This window comes from Mytilus edulis, unplaced genomic scaffold (assembly GCF_963676685.1).
Source record: "Mytilus edulis unplaced genomic scaffold, xbMytEdul2.2 SCAFFOLD_500, whole genome shotgun sequence".
NCBI lineage: Eukaryota > Metazoa > Mollusca > Bivalvia > Mytilida > Mytilidae > Mytilus > Mytilus edulis.
The window spans coordinates 9,449-28,152 of record NW_027266963.1 but is presented as its reverse complement, the minus strand read 5'-3'; the positions used below and the strand labels follow the sequence as shown (position 1 = coordinate 28,152).

General features: G+C 31.2%; 1 protein-coding gene across 1 annotated transcript; it reads left to right on the top strand.

The window, feature by feature from the left end:
• The first annotated feature begins 343 nt into the window (after positions 1-343).
• On the top strand, positions 344-1,385 carry LOC139504656 (uncharacterized). The gene is made up of 2 exons (XM_071294682.1): positions 344-612; positions 907-1,385. The coding sequence occupies exons 1-2, from the start codon at positions 540-542 to the stop codon at positions 1,227-1,229; spliced, it is 396 nt and encodes a 131-aa protein (XP_071150783.1). The 5' UTR covers positions 344-539; the 3' UTR covers positions 1,230-1,385.
• The last annotated feature ends 17,319 nt before the right edge of the window (positions 1,386-18,704 follow it).

Genomic DNA, 18,704 nt, shown 5'->3' with positions numbered 1-18,704 from the left:
ATCTATCATTTTCTATAAAATGGTAACAATTAAAGTTGTTCCATTTATATAGCCAGACTGAGATTTATTTCTTTGTGTTCATATGCTTTAGTTGGTTTCTGATAGTTCAATTGAAAATCATGGTATTTTTAAAGGGTCATTTGAATTTTATGAATGTCAAGATTAAATTTATAAATTGTTTTAAATTTAAAACAGCTTTTTTTGACTTTTTGATAAAAAATATTATTATTAAGCTCGTCGTTTTGAACCGAATTTGAAATATATCTTAAATGAGTTTTCAAAATGTTTGCAACGTTTTCAATATAAAATTTACTTATGTTAATTGTATAATCATTATAGGATCCAGTCCAGAATTCTGAATCTAAAAGATCAATTAATGACGAAGAAACGACGAAGGACGAAAAGAAAAGGAAAAGAGAAATGATGAAATATGAAAAATTACTGGAGAAAAAAGCCAAAGAAGAAGAAAAGAATATTAAAGCACAGTACAAAGCAATCGACAAGAGTATTAAAAATACTCAAAAGATGTCAAGTCAACAATGAAGAAGGAAGAAAAGAGGAAAGTACAGATGAAAAAGATGGGTGAAAAAGCACAAAGGATGTTGGAAAAAGGTATTTCATGAATATGTCTACCTTCTTCAGTCTTTTCCTTACTTCCCTAATATTGATGGTTGCCATTGACGTTCTGACTTCAACATTCACGTGCCAATGATGAAAAAAAAAACAATAAGAGAAATGAACAAATTTCTTATTCAATTATCATATTTCACATTTTTATGATATTATTAATAGAAATTAATTGGTTAATTCAGATTTCCAAGCAAATTTCGTATCAACACTGCCAAAAAGTAGAAGATTGCACTGAATTGAAAACATTGAAATTCTACATCTATGTTTATCTTACAGAAATGAAGAAGATCGAGATAGAAAGAGTAAAGGATGAAAAGAAGAAACTAGTCCAAGCTATTGATGTTGCGAAGGAAAGACAAAATGATTTGAAAATAGTCAAAACAAATGAGGAGACAGAGAAAAACGAAGACGAAAACATGAACAAGGATCAAACTATCAATGTTGATGGGGGAAAACAAAATGATTCAGAGAATACACAGAAAGAGGCAGGGACGATTAAAGAAAGGAAAACTAACTACGATGTCATTGAAAAGGATGAAAGAAAGAAAATGACAAAAAAGACGCAAAAGACATTGAAATCAGTTCCAACAATCCTATAAGAAAACCACATTTGCTGCAAGAATCAGTGGATTCTTCTGATCCTTATCGTGTATCAAAGTAGAGAAGAAAAGCAAAGATGTATGATGATGAACTGTTGTTATTTATTTTTATATTCTTTACGTTTCATTTTCTTAATAAAAAGCCAAAATCAGTGTGATTTAGCCTTGAAAAGCCTCTTTTATTTTTAGACTTTAATTTAGCTTCAATCTATTTTTTATTATAGTCAGCTATAAAAGGCCCCGGCATACTTAATGTATTTAAAGCAATTAAAACGAGAAACTAATGGCCTTATTGATGTACAAAAAATTAACAAAAACGAATATGTTGAAGACCGTACCTTGACCTATAATGGTTTACTTTTATAAATTGTGGAGAATAAGATGCAGAGTTGTCTCATTGGCACTCATACCAACAAAAAATTCGTTTAAAAATACATTACAACGAGTAGCTCATAATGCAATATGAAACTTTCAATCGTATCTTTAAACGCAGTATAATAGAAAAATTCAAACGGAACAGTTTATAATTTTGTTTGTCCATATTCATTGGTGTCTTGATTGTTCTTCTTCCTATCATTTTATAAGTTCGTGTCTATCCTTTGTAACTTCTGGATGGTGTTCTCGTCCATCTGCAAGCTTCAATTTTACCGACGAGGATGTCACTGTCATGCTGGAATTTTTAATTGACAACATATTAATTTTGAGATTGGTCTTCAAACAGACTATTGGAACCCCAATGGGTACCAATTGCGCTCCTCTATTTGCAGATTTGTTTTTATATTCCTATGAAGCAGAATTTATCCAATGGCTTGTACAGAAAGGAGAAAAGAAATTAGCCCAGTCTTTTAATTTCACCTTTCGGTATATTGATGATGTACTGCCTCTTAATAATAATAGATTCAGTGATCACTTACATTTAGTGTATCCAAGTGAACTTGAAATTAACATACTACCGACACAGATCGATCTGCTTCATATTTAGACCTTTTTCTCGAAATGACTGCTGATGGTAGGTTGAATACCAAAATTTATGACAATCGCGATGATTTTAATTTTCCTATAGTCAACTTTCCATTTCTGTGTAGCAACATCCCAGCGGCACCAGCATATGGAGTATATGTGTCTCAATTGATACGTTACTTTATAGCTAGCTCAAAGTACGTTGATTTTGTTGAACGAGGAATACTGATTTCTCAAAAGTTGCTAAGACAGGGCTATTAATCAATCAAATTAAGATCATCAATCAAGAAATTTTACGGTCGCCATCATGTCATTGAGCTAATTGGCCATTATGACAAAAGTGTGTCAGACATCATATCTGATATTCTTCCTCAGTCATAATGACCTTACATCATTACCGGACTGAACAAAGAAATAACACGACGGATGCCGTATACGGTGCAGGAAATGCTTACCCTTTCGAAGCACCAGATTTCACTTCCGGTTTTTAGTGGAGTTCGTGTTATTTCTTAATTATTATTTATAACTGTTGATGTAAATGTCCTTTGGTTTGTGAGTCTTTGTTTACTGAGGGGGGGCAAGGGGGGGTCCCAATAACAGTAAAACAGCAAATTGATTTGGCTCATAACAGATAACAAGGAATTAAAATGGACAAAAACAGATAACAGTAAATGAAATATTAAAATTATTCGGTCTTTGACAAATCAGTATTTCTTATTACGGATATAATCCTTTGTAATGCATTTCATTTTTTATGACTATGTTTTTAGTATTAATTTATGTATCTAGAATGTGTTTAAATTACTACTCAATATATTATAATATTTTTTATACGCTCGTTTACGGAACGTATTATGGTATACTGTTGTCCGTCTGTTGTCAACATGTCGGACATTAACTCAAAAACTCTTAACCATTTGCATTAAACTTTGGGAAATTGTTTATATCTATCGACGTGAGCTCCCTTTTTGGGTTGTTTTTTTTTATATAAATTTTAGATTTTAAGTTTCTGGGTAATGGGTTTTTATTCAATAAAATTGGTGTTTTTTTTTTCAATTTTCTGATAATATCTCAAAAATGCTTTCACAAAGCAAGGAATTTTGGTGAATTGTTTAGATCTATTAACATGAGGTAACTTTCAATTTTTATGAAATTTAGATTTTACGTTTCCGAGTGAACGGGTTTTATTAATTAAAAAGGGGTGATTTTCCAGTTTTCAGACATTAACACAAAAATGTTTTCAGCAGTTCTCATGAAACGTTGGTGTATTGTTTATATATATTGTCTGAAGCTCCCTTTGTTGCTAATCAAAAAAGTGACCTAAAAGAGTTTGAATATTCTGACTTTTTCTAAATGACCATTTAATGAGGTGTGTGAATTTTTCTTAATAAAACTATGAGGCAAAGTGGTATATAGGGTAGAAAAATCAAAAGCACCAATTATAAGCATGCAATTTATCAAGTACTTTTTAACACTCTAAAAGCAATTTATGCCACTATTTTCAAAGGCCTTATTTGAACAATTTTTTATCAGCTGAGGTTTTTGATTGTACCAAGTGTACTAGTAAGTAGAATACATAGTTTAGTAGGGAAACAATGGCTTGAAGCGAAATAACTCTTTGTTTGTAATGAGTTATGTGCAGCTTCGGACCCAAGTACATGGTTGGAACTTTCATGGTACAATGCATTTGGTTCTGCTTTGAAAAGAATCACAGAGCTGAGTCTATGTACCATATTATATAAAAGTTTAAGTGGTTGTTAGGACCTAGTCCTTAATTGAGATCCTTGTCAGATATATATTCCTGGCCATATGTTTTCCTTTTTGTCATATTAAGAACTGTTTTAATTTAATATGTTCGTACGGAAAACAAGGAACATTATTCTCATACAAAAATTTAAGATAATTCTAAATACACATTCATAAAAAAAATGGAATTTATTACAAAGGATAATCATAATATATACTTAAATTGTCCTGGACCACACTTCTGTGATGGGTATATGTTAATGGAATCCTTCTCTGAATACGGGACAAACATATCAGTAGTGGTAGACCCCAATGGCCAACGATCTTCAATTTATACCGAATATTGACTGTCAAAAAAAAATGCTAACATTCCAATTTTCAATAACAGTTAACAGCAAATACATTATCACAATAACAGATAACAAAAAAATTAAAAGCCCAATAACAGCTAACAAAGAATAAGACAATAACAGCTAACAGCAAATATATTTTCAAAATAACAGATAACAAAGAATTAAATTGCCCCATAACAACATAACAGTTAAACCCCTTGCCCCCCCCCCCCCCCCACCCCCCCCCCTACTCCTTAGTTTTGATCGCTATTGTCTTACTTCACTTATCGAAATTCGAGATTATTTGCAGCCAGATTTGTGTCCTTATTATTCAATATAGTCATTCATTTCCTTTTAACAAAAATATATTCTAAATTTGCCTTTTCCAAGCAAGTTTTATGCTATCGATATTTGCACGAGTACCATCTCAGAAGAATAAATAGAGTTATCTTTCTTGCTACATTCTAATCATTCAATATCGCCCACAGATATGAAGCAGGTCAGTCAGTATCAATGAACCTCCTAACATATCAACTAAATTAAGCATTTTGAATGAGTCAACTTACAATACCCGTTTCCATATGAAATAGCCAACATTTATAAAAATTCTAATAGATAGCTAAAAATATTGAAATATCTCTATACCTCGATTGATCTGTGATTTAAAGTTAAAATCTCTTAAATATCACGGTGTTCCTGTGTTTAGTTTGATTTTTTTACATTTGATTTGCCTTTGATTTCAATAAAATTCTTTTAAAATCATTTGTTAAATGTTCAAATTACTGGACAGCAAGCAGTTTGTAGATCACGAAATGTTATTTTTTTTTTCTAAAAAATGTTTGCAATTTTCAAATCTCATTCATTCCATTTTGTCTTAAAAAGCCTTTGGTGTTCTAGGTAAATTCACATTATATTTTAAATGAAGATTTCTATGATTTTTTTTTTGGTTTAACATCTTTTGATAGTTATGCATTCAGTTATTCTACGCTAATCAATATCAAGCACTTTTTTAATTAATAAGTAATCTAGTCTTGTATAAAAAAATGTCCTCATATCAATGTAGTTCAAACCTGAACAATTTTCAAGAAGTCTCACGATCACTACTTAAACGACCATATAGATTATAATAACCATAAGTCGTGCTATTTTAATGAAGATAGAATATGCTAAAATAAATGTGTTCATGAATTTTTATTTTTTTAATTATAAAATAAATAGAAATAATGAAGGAAAAAAATCAACTTTCGAAGATATCAAATACATCTATGTAAAAAAATCATCAAAACTACCATGCTTAAAATTCATTACCCCAGACGTATGTTTCCAAATGTAAAATTTGATTTTTTTTAATAATTTAAGCAAGTGATTGAAACAAAACTGGCGGCAATTCTTTGCCTGTTTTTTTGGTGCAACTTTTGAAATAGAATGCCCCTTAGTCGTCAAACATTTTTTGAAAAAAGTTCGTGTATCTGAGGAAAAAATCTTTCTATTTTTTTGTGAACGGTTGAATTGTCAAATGCATGTCTGTGCATTTACCGATTAGACCTCGTTTTCACCATACGGTCCTTACATTTGATTGACAGATGAAGGTCACGCCTTGGTACTTTCTGTTTCTCTTCTTCCGGTGAACCACTTCCACTTGATGTTGCAGTGGTAGGTCTGTGTGATTTATCTATGTATGTAATTAGTTAATATGTACTGATCATAGCCATTGACCACATGCGATATCAGTTTTTGTCTTATAATGTGTATAGAGACACCATAATTGTTAAAAAGCAATAAAAATGTCTAATTTCAGACAGCTACTTGCTTCCGTAGACCAGATCTTCGTATCTGATAATACAAAACAAATGATTATCTAAGTTCTTTATCTTTAAAAGAGGAGATTATAATAAAGATGATATTTATCAAAGTATATAATGTTTGACATGATTAAGACAAAAGGAAAAATAATATGAAAGTAGTTATTAAACAATACAGGAAGACATAAAAATTTGTTATGAGCTTACACGAGGGGTCTGGATTGGGGAGGGGGATGGGGATCCTTCATTTTCTGTATCTTTTATACCGTTTGCTCATTACGCTCTATCTTTGTATTTTAGAATCTCACTATTCTGTATTCTTTATTTGTTTGGTTCATTTTCTCTATTCTTTACATCTTTTGCCCATTCTTCTCTATTCTGTATTAAGAAAACCCCACCCATTCCACACCCTCATACACCAGGCCTATGATAAAACAAGGAGATGTTATATGATTGCCAATAAGACAACTATAGCCAGCTATAAAAGCTCCTGACATTTCAAAATTTGAAAAAAACACAAATCAAAAGTTTGACAAAAACATATAATATGACAGACAACAACTAACGACAATCGTGCAGTACGGACTCCGGACTAAGAACAGGAACATTGCTTTACTTGATTTAAATATTACTTTCTTCGTTTAATACTTAATGGTTTAGGCCGTTACTAGAACCACACATGAATGCGCTCATAAAAAAAGGGAGGAAAGTAATATCAGAGATCAAATAAGATAGTCGCATACAGAAAATTAGATAACATTATCACTATTAAACTCGGATGACGTAACGCTCTTTGAATAGGGTTCGGTTTCTGTTTCATTTATGTCTCCTATTGTTTTCTGAAGGTAAACATACAGTATCTTCCTGTACTCTGCATCGAAGCCATTTGGTAGTTATCCCTCTTCAAATTATTGGCCTTATTGTATACCTATACACAGCACCTACATAAAAATGTTTTTGCATTTATTTGTACTGTATTCCTGTTATGTAATGTTGTCAATTTAGCGGTATATTTTACATTGTCATAAAGCGCGAGGTTTGGGTAATCACAAAACCAGGTTCAACCCACATTATTTCTCAAAATGTCTTATACCAAGTCAGGAAAATGGCAGATGTTATCTAATAGTTCGTTTTTATTATATGTTGCATCATCGTTTTTTTTTGTTGCACTTGTGTTTCTGTTGTTTCGTTGTTTCCCTCATATAGTTAATGTGTTTCCCTCGGTTTTAGTTTGTTACCCAGTTTGTTTTCTCTTTATCGATTTATGACTTTTGAACAGCCGTATACTGCTGTTGTCTTTATTTGTTCTTGCACATAGTCAAATTAAAATACTCAAAAGGAATCTGACTGTTGGACTTCATCTGCTCTTGGTATATACATGAACTCCAGGTAGCTGATAAGTTTTTAAGACTATTGTAGATAAAATGATAACTACTTTAAAACAAAAAAATACTAGTAGGACATTATCCGATGAAATTTAAATACATTTGTGTAAATAAAAGTGACTTGGTTTCAACTATTTGTTTTATAATTGTCTATTTGGTAACGTTTGGACATAGAGTCAAAAGTTCGTTACTAATGTTCATAACTATAGTTAATTCATTTTGAATATTCAAAACATGAAACAAAATAGTGGGAATCGCATAAACTAAAAATTACAGTTACAATGATTTTCAAACATGACGTGCAAATTTGGTTAATATGCATTCGATAAGAGCTATAGGTTCATTTTTCTTTAGTCGCGAAAATTTAAAAGGAGACGAAAAATAAAAGAGTAAAAATTGCATGAATTATAATGCATTTTAAAATATCATGTACCAATTACAGAAATCGGTTATTCCTTCCAACTTCCGTTTGCGTAAATTTTATGTCGCAGTCTCACGACCTCGAGAAAATCAAACGAGAAACACCCAACCAAGAAAACATCTGACTATGAGAATGAAAAAGAATAAGCAACAAAGCAGAGTAAGTTGGCTCTACGCCAAAGTCGAAATATTAACATAGAATTTCAAATGTGAAATAGAAGAAAATCGATGTATCTAATATAAATTATCGAAGAATATCAAAAATGCTTTGTGGTTAATACTATTTCATTAAAATGTCTCAGGATGATAAAATTATTTATTTCTCTCTCTCTCTCAAAGAAGGTAGATGAGTGATAGATCTTTCTGCTTTATTTATTTCTGTTTAACACTTGCAAGCTCCACTAGTATCAACGAAGTAGAACATTACCTATGGTCCGTGTAGAAAACAACTTATCGCTTTGATCACGAATTCTGTGTTACACATTATATATACACTGACTTATGCAAAAATTTTCATTTCAACAAATATTTCTTTAGAATTTTGAGATAATATTATGATATGAAACTATACATTAATTTTATATGGCAGCCAAAGGTAAATTACGAGAAGATTTGTTGCAAAAGAAAAGTTTCAATTGATAATCAGGTTCCTAATAGCTTATAGCGAACTCCAGGGTCAATGTAAAAAGGGGAAAATCCACCAAACCTTTTTTTTCATGACAATTTATCATCTAGACCTATAAAGATGCACATCAATTGCTAAAAGTGAAATTACCAAAACACTGAACTCTGAAGAAAATTCAAAACGGAAAGTCCCTAATCATATGGCAAAATCAAAAGCTCAAACACATCAACCAAATGGATAACACATGTCATATTCCTGAATTGGTACAGACATTTTCTGATGTAGAAAATGGTGGATTGAACCTGATTTTATAGCTAGCTAAACCTCTCACTTGTATGACAGTCGCAAGCAATTATTGTTAAAACATAATATATATGACTCTAAACAGACAACTGAGTCCATGTGATTCATATGACACTTGATTTTATCATCTATATCAAGCCTAACTGGTGACGTATGAATCACCAATTTCCCATAAACAAGTCTTTGTTTTCAGCAAGTCAATTTTAAGATGTTAAAAGAGATGTTGTAAGACAATTCCATAAATTACGGGATGATTGCATTTTTTATTTTTTTTTGGAGCATGGTTTGCTTACCCTTCCAGAGTACATGAGATAACCGACGGTATTTGGTGGTGTTCGTGTTTCATAGTCTATTTCTTTTCATGTTGTGTTATGTAGATTGTGGTTTGTCTTTTAGTCATTTTTATCGTTTTCGGCATTGACGTTGTCAGTTTGTCTTCGGCTTTTGAGTTTGAATATATACCTGTGGTATCTCCTTCCTCTATTTTAGAATGTTAAACTTTTCGAATGATAGACTTAAGTTTGGTAACACGAGGGTTCGACTTATGAATTTGAATGTCCCTCTGGTATCTTTCGTCTCACTTATTCAACACAGCTGTCAATACGTCGTGATATGATTTTTAAAAAAACCTTAAAAAATTATCCGTTTATAAATTTGTATAGATACTAAGGTTTCTACTCCTTCATGCAAAGTTGATTTGGCATTTTTTAAGGTTTATTTTAACATATAGTTCTCCAAATGCTCCGGTTCTTGTACATCCTCGGCTTTCAAATCTCGGATTTGAGTGCTCATGATGAAAGTAACTACAGCAAAGCACTTTGAACGCAAGACATGTATAGCGTTTTGTTTTAATTTTACAGCACTTGGTGGATACATCTGCTGGTGGAATATAAGTCCCCAAGTGTATCATAAGCTCAGAAGGACGGTTCTTCAGTACTGTAATGATTTATAAAAATACTTAAAAGTTGTCATTTTATTAATTTTCATATTATATAGAAACTAAGGTTTCAACTTCCAAAGGCAAAGTTGACCGTAGATAAATTTGAAAATTAGTTTTGGTCAATTTTATTCATGTATTTCTTACTGTTTCGGTTCTTATACATCATCGGCTTTCAAATATTTGGCTTCGAGTGTAAGAAGGTTTAACCAGAAAGGCGCTTTGAATGCAAGAAATTTATAACATGTTGGTTTCTTTTTTTACAGCACTGATTTGATTCCTCTGCTAGTGGACTAACAAACAACTCGGTGCACGTGGTCACGATACTTGAGCTTTTACTCAGACAGATTAATCTGATTGTTTTTTTTTAGGCGATATTAAGGATTAGTAATGGCGGTAGGTAAATAAAGGCAACAGTAGTATACCGATGTTCGAAAGTCATAAATCGATTGAGAGAAAACAAATCTGGGTTGCCAAAGAAGCACAGAAGATAAACAATTGTCATGAAAAAAGAGACAGTAGACACCAAGCGGACATTCAAAAGTCGAAACATAAACTGACAACGCCTACAACAAAAAGAAAGGTTAATTTAAAGATGGCAAGGAAATGTGTTTTGTTAAGGCAAAAGAAACAATTCCGTGTAACCTCTGAGTCCGATTCATACGGTACATGATTCCACCCGTAGGGAATAGACCTAGATTTTACTTACTTACCGTTACAAACTTTCATTAATAGCTGCTCATGATTCGGATCCCTGATCTAAAATGGACAGTTCTTTTTATCCACGACATATTTGTTTAATTTTGTGGATTAATATCTTAACAGTTATTCGGTATTTAAATGGGAAGTTATTGTGCATCACTATTGGGCTGACTTATTTTTGAACTCATTTGAAGCAGATTTCAAACAGAACTATCTCAAAAACAAAGTTCATTTCTCAATCTTTTTCTCTATTTTGACTTAGATGGACAACTTCAAACTTGAATCAATGAGAAACGTGGCGATTTCACCTTTCAAATTGTCAAACTCTATTTTTGTCAGCAGTGAGATACCCTCTGCTCTATTGTATTACGCTTTTATATCTAAGTTAATACATACCGCTTGTACAAGTTCACGATACCCGAACTTCATAAACAGTGATACATGCTTTCCTAGAGACATGATTCTCCGGTCTAAGAACTTTAGATACAAATATCGTCTACTGATTAGCTATTTTACCGATTGTAAAGTTTTGTAACTAATGCGTTTCCCTTAGTTTTAGTTTGATACCCCGATTTTGTTTTTGTCCATGGATTTATGAGTTTGAACAGCGGTATACTACTGTTGCCTTTGTTTGACTGGTTGTGAATTGACATGGAGAATGATGAACATATTGCAGTATACGCTTATCCTGTCGACGCACTTTTGGATTTAATGCGTTTTCTCCAGTTTATTGGTTGTCTTAATTCGTTCTTACCTTATCGATTTATGGAATCTGCACATCGGTAATATGTTAAGGTCTCTACCAGGAATTACTAGACCGATACGATATGTCGGTGTTTCTATCGATTGTGAAGCTTTGGCTGATTGTGAAATGACATGGCGAATGATGCATGCATGGAGTAGAAGCTTATCCTGTCGATGCATTTGTTCTCACTTTATGTCTTATAAGTCTCTTTCTAATCGATTTATGAGATTTGCTCATTTGTAAACTTTTGTTGCCTTAAATCTAGCCATTTAAACTCTCAACCTTTTATTCTCTAAATGCAGACTTAAATCACACGAGTTAAAGAATAGACAATAAAACCGTAAAGGAAAAACCTCTTATTTAAAAGTTACGGTACAATATATGACCAAAATTAGTAAAAATATAGTACGAAAAATAACATAATAACAAACTGTACAAAATCCAATGCAGAAAAAAAAAAATATTGCTTGAGACTTTAGATAAGGTGTTTAGATTTAACACAACTTTGGTCGTTTGCTTCAAAACATATGATATTGTTTTGTTTAATGTTTGGTATCATTCTTTGTTCAACGACATAATCGTTTATTAAATAATTAACTATATGATATTCAAACCCAATACGATGACACGTTTGACTAAAATGGTAAGTTGTAATAGTTATCTCCCTTTTTGTAGACCAAATCTTGAGAAATCAAGGCTGTTTGAAATCTGCATGTTACATACTTCAAAATTCCTTTTTACACACATGTACTTCGATATAATTATTTTATCTTAGATGTTTGTATCTTTGAACAATGGCAAGTCGAGTTAATCCACCATATGCCTATTTTGACGTTTTTATTGCTTTCATATCCTTCAAAGAGCATGTTTCTATCCTTGAAGGTTAACTCGATACCTTAACGTGGGCGTGGATCTCGTAACACGTTTAATTACAGAGTATCTGTTTTGAAAGCGAATCTGTTTTCTCATTGGGATATCATTAATTTTAATGTTGATTTCAACGTTAATTACTTTATTTTTAGCCATAAAATAAATGCTCCTGATGACCTCACCGATATTCTGCATGTTTTTGACTGCACCAGCAATGCATGTTCGCATGTTTTATTTGGAAAGTTCTAAAAAGGTGTGTTAATGAGCTTTTTTATTTATTTATTCGGTTATCAATCGAAGAAAAGAGAAAATAAACCAACAAAAGCAACAATTACTACATAACAGTGCTATCATAATGAGGCGTACAGATTCCAATTTTTATCTGTAATATATCATTGTATAACTTTTTAAATAATATTAATAGTTGATTAATTTTTTTAGAAAAGATGACGTCTAAAATTCAAACAAAATACTATGAATTATCTTACAAACAACTTCTTTAAATTTTAACAATGAATTATTCTTTTAGGGAAATTAATATTTATATTTTTTCTATAATACAAATGTTCAATTAAAAAAAAATGACTTACAAACTGTCTCTTGTCATAACCCTTATTTTGACTTCGGATTTCATAGTATTTTTTACACAAATAAATCATGACTTTTAACCTTTTTTGGTCGACTTATAATGTCATTTCGCCGACAAGATTTTGCTGCAAAGTCTTTGAATGGATAAGAGAATTTTACTTTTGTACAATATCTTGTAGCTAAATTATGACTTTATTTAATGCCAAAAAAAGTGCTTCCGACGCCGACGTAAACATATGATTTCTGAACAAATATTTTTTTTTAAATGGATAATTTCATTTGCACCACAATGTTACAATTGCATATGCCTTGAACATACGACTAAAAAATAAAAATATAAACAGTGTCCTGCCTGAATACATGGATCGTTTAAAAATACCAAACATATTATTGATGTTTGCCGTTTCTCTATTAAGCAAGTGACGTCTTCCGATGTTCAGAATTACTCAGTTTAAATTAGCAATGTTCAAAATACAGCATGTTCTCGACCTGATCTGCATGTACTATTTGTCAATGAAAGATTCAAGGATTTATAATCTGACTAGTATAAATAAAGGCAACAGCAGTATACCGCTGTTCAAAAATCGTAAATCTATGGACAGAAAACTAAATCGGGGTAACAAACCAAAACTGGGAGAAACGTTATAGTATAAAGATGGTATATCTTTGAATATTCTATATAAATAATAAAGATACTTTTTATGTTTTATTCTGAAATACACCAATAAACTAATGGACAATTAATTCTATATATTTGAAAACTGATTAATATGTTTTTTGAATAGTATCAATTGATTTTTATTCTTAATTCTTAAATAAAGGCAACAGTAGTATACCGCTGTTCAAAAGTCCTAAATCGACAATCATGATGAACCGAGAGAAAACAAATCAGAGTAACAAATTAAAACCGAGGGAAACACATCAACTATAGTAGGAAAACAACGAAACAACAGAAACACTGAATTGCAACAAAAACAAACAACAATGCAACACACATAGAAACGAACTATTAGATAACAACCGCCATATTCCTGACTTGGTACAGGACATTTTAGGACAAATGGTGCGTTTGAACCTGGTTTTGTGGCTAGCCAAACCTCGCGCTTTATGGCAAGCTAAAATTAGAACATTACATGACAGGAGTACAGTTAAAAAAATGCAAGATCACTCAGGGCAGAGAAATACATAAATAAACAATCTAAAAGTACATCTCGACATGTTAAGTATAGAATAACAACGAAGTAAAATAAATTGAGGTGAGTACACAAAAAAACAGCACAATAGAATTACGAACTGTGTGTCACACGAATGATTAAAAACTCAAAAACCTTAAAAGCGGCACTTTTTCGACAAAAATCTACTCAACATAATGACAAATAAAAACTAAATAAAGTTAAAAGAGCAAACGGCTATCAAATGATTAAAAAAGAAAGGAAAACTGGTCTACGCAAGTGTATGCGGACAGTTTTATTTGAGGGAAGTTTCTTGACAAAAGAATACAAATTAAGGTACCAATCAAAAACTACTCTGTCTGTGATATTTCGCCATCTATTGTTAAAAAACGAAATATTGATAAGACTTTTGCCAGTTTTCATCGACATGTATGTGAAAGTATAGTAATATAAGGAGCGACGTTTGCATTCTATTTCGTATATGTTTACTAGAAACATCTCTTTATTTTTTAATATATTGCAAAGTAATTCTAATGGTGCATGCATTCATTGAAATACTATAATACTTTCATTATTGAGTATAAATTGTTCAGTATTTATTTTTCTACGTTGCGCTTTGTGTACTATTGTTTGTCTGTTTGTCTTTTCTTTATAGCCGTGGCGTTGTCATTTTATTTTCGACTAATGGGTTTGAATGCCTCTCTAGTATCTCTCGGCTCTCTTTTATTAGACATGAGCGTCACTGATGCGTCTTATGTAGACGAAACACGCGTCTGGCGTAATAAATTATAAGCCTGGTACCTTTAATAACTATAAGCTTGTAAAGTTCTATTGTATTGCTTATTTGTGTTTTTCACCATCCTGTATGTTCTTCCATGTATTTGTATTGTAGTGCTGTCATGTAATGTTGTCATTCTAGTGTTATATTTAACATTGCCATCAAAGCCGGAGGTTTGGCTAGCCACAAAACCAGGTTCAACCCTCCATTTTGTCTTATAAAATGCCCTGTAGCAATTCAGTAAAATGGCTAATGTTACCTTATAGTTCGTTTCTGTGGGTGCTGCATTTTAGTGCTTCTGTTGTGTCGTTGTTCTCCTCTTATATTTGATGAGTTCCCTCAGTTTTAGTTTGTAACACGGATTTGCTTTTTCCCAATCGTTTTATGAGTTTCGAACAGCGGTATAACTACTGTTGCCTTTATTTACTATAATGACTAGTACATAAACTAAAAAGACTATTTATGTAACTGGAAAGACGTATAGATTAACTAATGAACTGGTTATGATATTTCGTCACTAAATAAAACTGTATCTATTTTGTATACTAATTATGTTTTATCAAATTGAATTGTGATGGACGCAATATTCATTTCTATATTGATAATTGCTTGATAAAATTCACTGTTTTTTTTACAACATGATAAGATATTATATTTAAATATATTGATTAATCCTCCATATTTATGATATATGTGTATACTATTTTAATACTGACCATACTGAATCAACTATTTTAAAAACATGTTTATTCATATGGCTGCTTTTGCTTTATACTTATAAAACATGCTTTACTTAAAAGATACTGTTTTCTCCTCTGTTCTTTCTAATTGCATTCATCGAATTTAAAAAAAAATGCATATTTTATTCATATAAGCTAAAAATATATATATATTTTTTAAATATGACTCGACAAAAACGTTTTCGTTACAACTGCAGTCGGGTTGTTACCTTCCTATGTATCACCAGCTACTGCTATGGTCAGTTCTATATGATTCATATCCGATGTTTCAAAAAATTCCCGTTGATAAATTAGAATTTATAATGGGAAAATATAGTTGCATCCCCCCCTGAGATATATTTATTCTCTTTATGTCCTTTTGGTCATAACTTCCCATATTTTCAGGTGTAAGAAACGGATAAAGCGTTATTTTCATAACAATGGGACGGGATATTTGTCATTATTTTCCAAATACTGTTATAAACTTTATATTGCAATAAAGTCCAACGAACATATTTATCATTTTAATAAATGGTAGTTTATGTTTGGTAAAGGGTAACTAGTGTTTGCCATGCTAATGGATTTACAATTGTCATATTTTTATATTTAACTTTACTTAAATAAACTCCTAAAATAATGTGCATTATAGTTTCATATGTATTAATGTAGACCAATTATTATTAAATTCTGAGTTTGTTGATTTTCCTTTTTTGAAACAATATGGTCAGCATTCCCTTATTGGCAGCTGTGATATCATAAATGTTTGCAATAATCTTTTAAAATAGTCAAGACAAAACAACCAATGTTCCCTTGATATATAATTGGGTTTTCATATAGAGTTTCTAGAATTAAAGTCGCTTAGGAAGCTACCATTTGATTTTTATGGGGGGGCTAGGATGAAAAATTGTGTCCTGCATTTTTTTTAGTTGTAATCTCTGTCCTGCCTTTTTATTTTTTCACTCTATTCGGTCCTGCCTTTTTTTTTATTAGTTTATCCTGACTTTTTTTACCTAAATTGTCATCCTGCCTTTTTTTTTTGCAAAGTGTCTCATCCTGCCTTTTTTTTTACTCAAAACTCCTGTCCTGCCTCTTTTTTTCAAATTTCATCCTAGCCCCCCCCCCCCTAAAAATCAAATGGTAGCTCCCTTATGTGTGATACTTTGCTTTTATATCCCTCTTTTCTAAATGTAAAATCTTGTGTCAAGACTGTCAAAATACTGGTATATGTAGTTTCAACCAAATATAACATAAAAGAAATTGTGTAAATTTCCAAAATATTTTTGTGAAATGGGACAGACAATTCCATGAAAAATGTAATTCTTGCAAATAGTTACCAAAGATACCAGGATTATAATTAAGTACGCCAAACGCGTTGTTTCGTCTACATAAGACTCATCAGTGACGCTCATATCAAAATATTTATAAGTCAAACAAGTATTAAGTTGAAGAGCATTGAGGATCCAAAATTCCAAAAAGTTGTGCTAAATACAGCTTAGGTAAGCTATGCCTGGGTTGAGAAAATCCTTAGTTTTTCGAAAAATTCAAAGTTTGGTAAACAGGAAATTTATAAAAATTACCACATTATTGATAATCATAAAGTTTGGTAAACAGAAAATTTATAAAAATTACCACATTATTGATATTCATGTCAACACCAAAGTGTTGACTGCTAAGCACAATAAAAACATTAATTGTATTGCTTTATTCTAGTTATTCTTTTATTTGAAATCGTTTTAAAAAAAAATAAAAATCATAAACATCGATCGTGGGAACTAGTATTGATTTCTGTGTTGATCCGACACCACAATAATTGGAATAAAAATTTGCGGGGTCATTATTTCCATTTGAATTTATTTTAACGGATTTATTATTTCTAAATATGACACAAAACACGTTTAAAAGTGCTAAAATAACAATTACTATCCATTTGTTTTTTAAAAAAAATTTCACATTATATCTAGAAATTTTATTTTAATTTTTTTTTTAATACCATGGAGTTAACCATATTTGTTATTTCGTGTTTGATTTTAAAGAGGAATCCGAACATATAACATGCAGTCATTCCATTTGATACATCAAAGTCAACAACATGTCATTTGAAAAAACAAAACATCATTCTAAAGACTTTATAAAAAAACACGTAAAAACAATTTGATTTCTTAATTTAATCGATCAGTTACTATAGGTAAACTTCTATTTTTCTAGAGGACTGAATGTTTTTAAAAAGTTTTAACTTTATGTATTTTCATAATTATGAAAATTATAAATCTCAATTTCAAAATGAAAATACTTAAAACTAAATGACAGGTTCTGTTTATTTTCAAACTAAAAACAAAATCAGCTACTTCTAAAATCTGCACATTTCTTTTAATAATATTTTATAAAGCTATACATAAGGAATATCCATCAATAAAGGCAACAGTAGTATACCGCTGTTCAAAACTCATAAACCCATGGACAAAAAACAAAATCAGGGTAACAAACTAAAACTGAGGGAAACGCATTAGATATTAGAGGAGAACAACGACACAACATTAAAATGTAACACACACAGCAACGGACTAAGCATTAAACAAAATCCGATGAGAATAACCAATATAACATCAAAACCAAATACATGAATTTGGGATAGAAAAGTACCGTGACACGTCTTATAGTAATGTGAATTCACACTCAGATATAGGGGAAAACAAACGACACAACGGAAACTGCCATTAAATCATTCATTTGGTTATGTTGGTTTAACGTAAACAATCAAAGTTTTATCCTGAAATAATGTGTTTGAATTCCATAAAATATTTTATATAAGTTAACACTAATTTACAGGTATTCAAATCCCGAAAATTGAAAAAGAAGAGGCAGGCAAATAAGGAAACAAACAAGTAAGGGAATCGAGGGAACTTCTCAAGTAGTGATAAGTAAAATCATAAAAATACTGAACTCAGAGGAAAATCAAATCCGAAAGTCCATAATCACGTGGCAAAATTAAATGATAAAACACATCAAAAACGAATGGACAAGAACTGTCATATTCATGACTTGGTCGAGCAGACTTATATTTTAGTACATCAGACATGCATTCTATCTACATATGAATAATCAGTGCCGTTAAATAAAAACAGCTAGAAAGTCAAATCTAAAACGAAATTGCAGGAGCATTGATAACTTCTAAAATGTTATGCAAAATCTTACTAAAACTATCTTCTTTCTGGAGATAGAAGAGTCTTAGTGTTTCGATCGATTGATTCTTAGAATCTGTAAACAGTACATTCACAGATAATGGCGGTACCACAAAGAGTCAAAATATCAGGCTGGTGAAACCCTCGGACAAGAAATTATTGCAGTCATTGGCATCGAACAAATAATTGTTAAAAACTCATCAAAGATACCA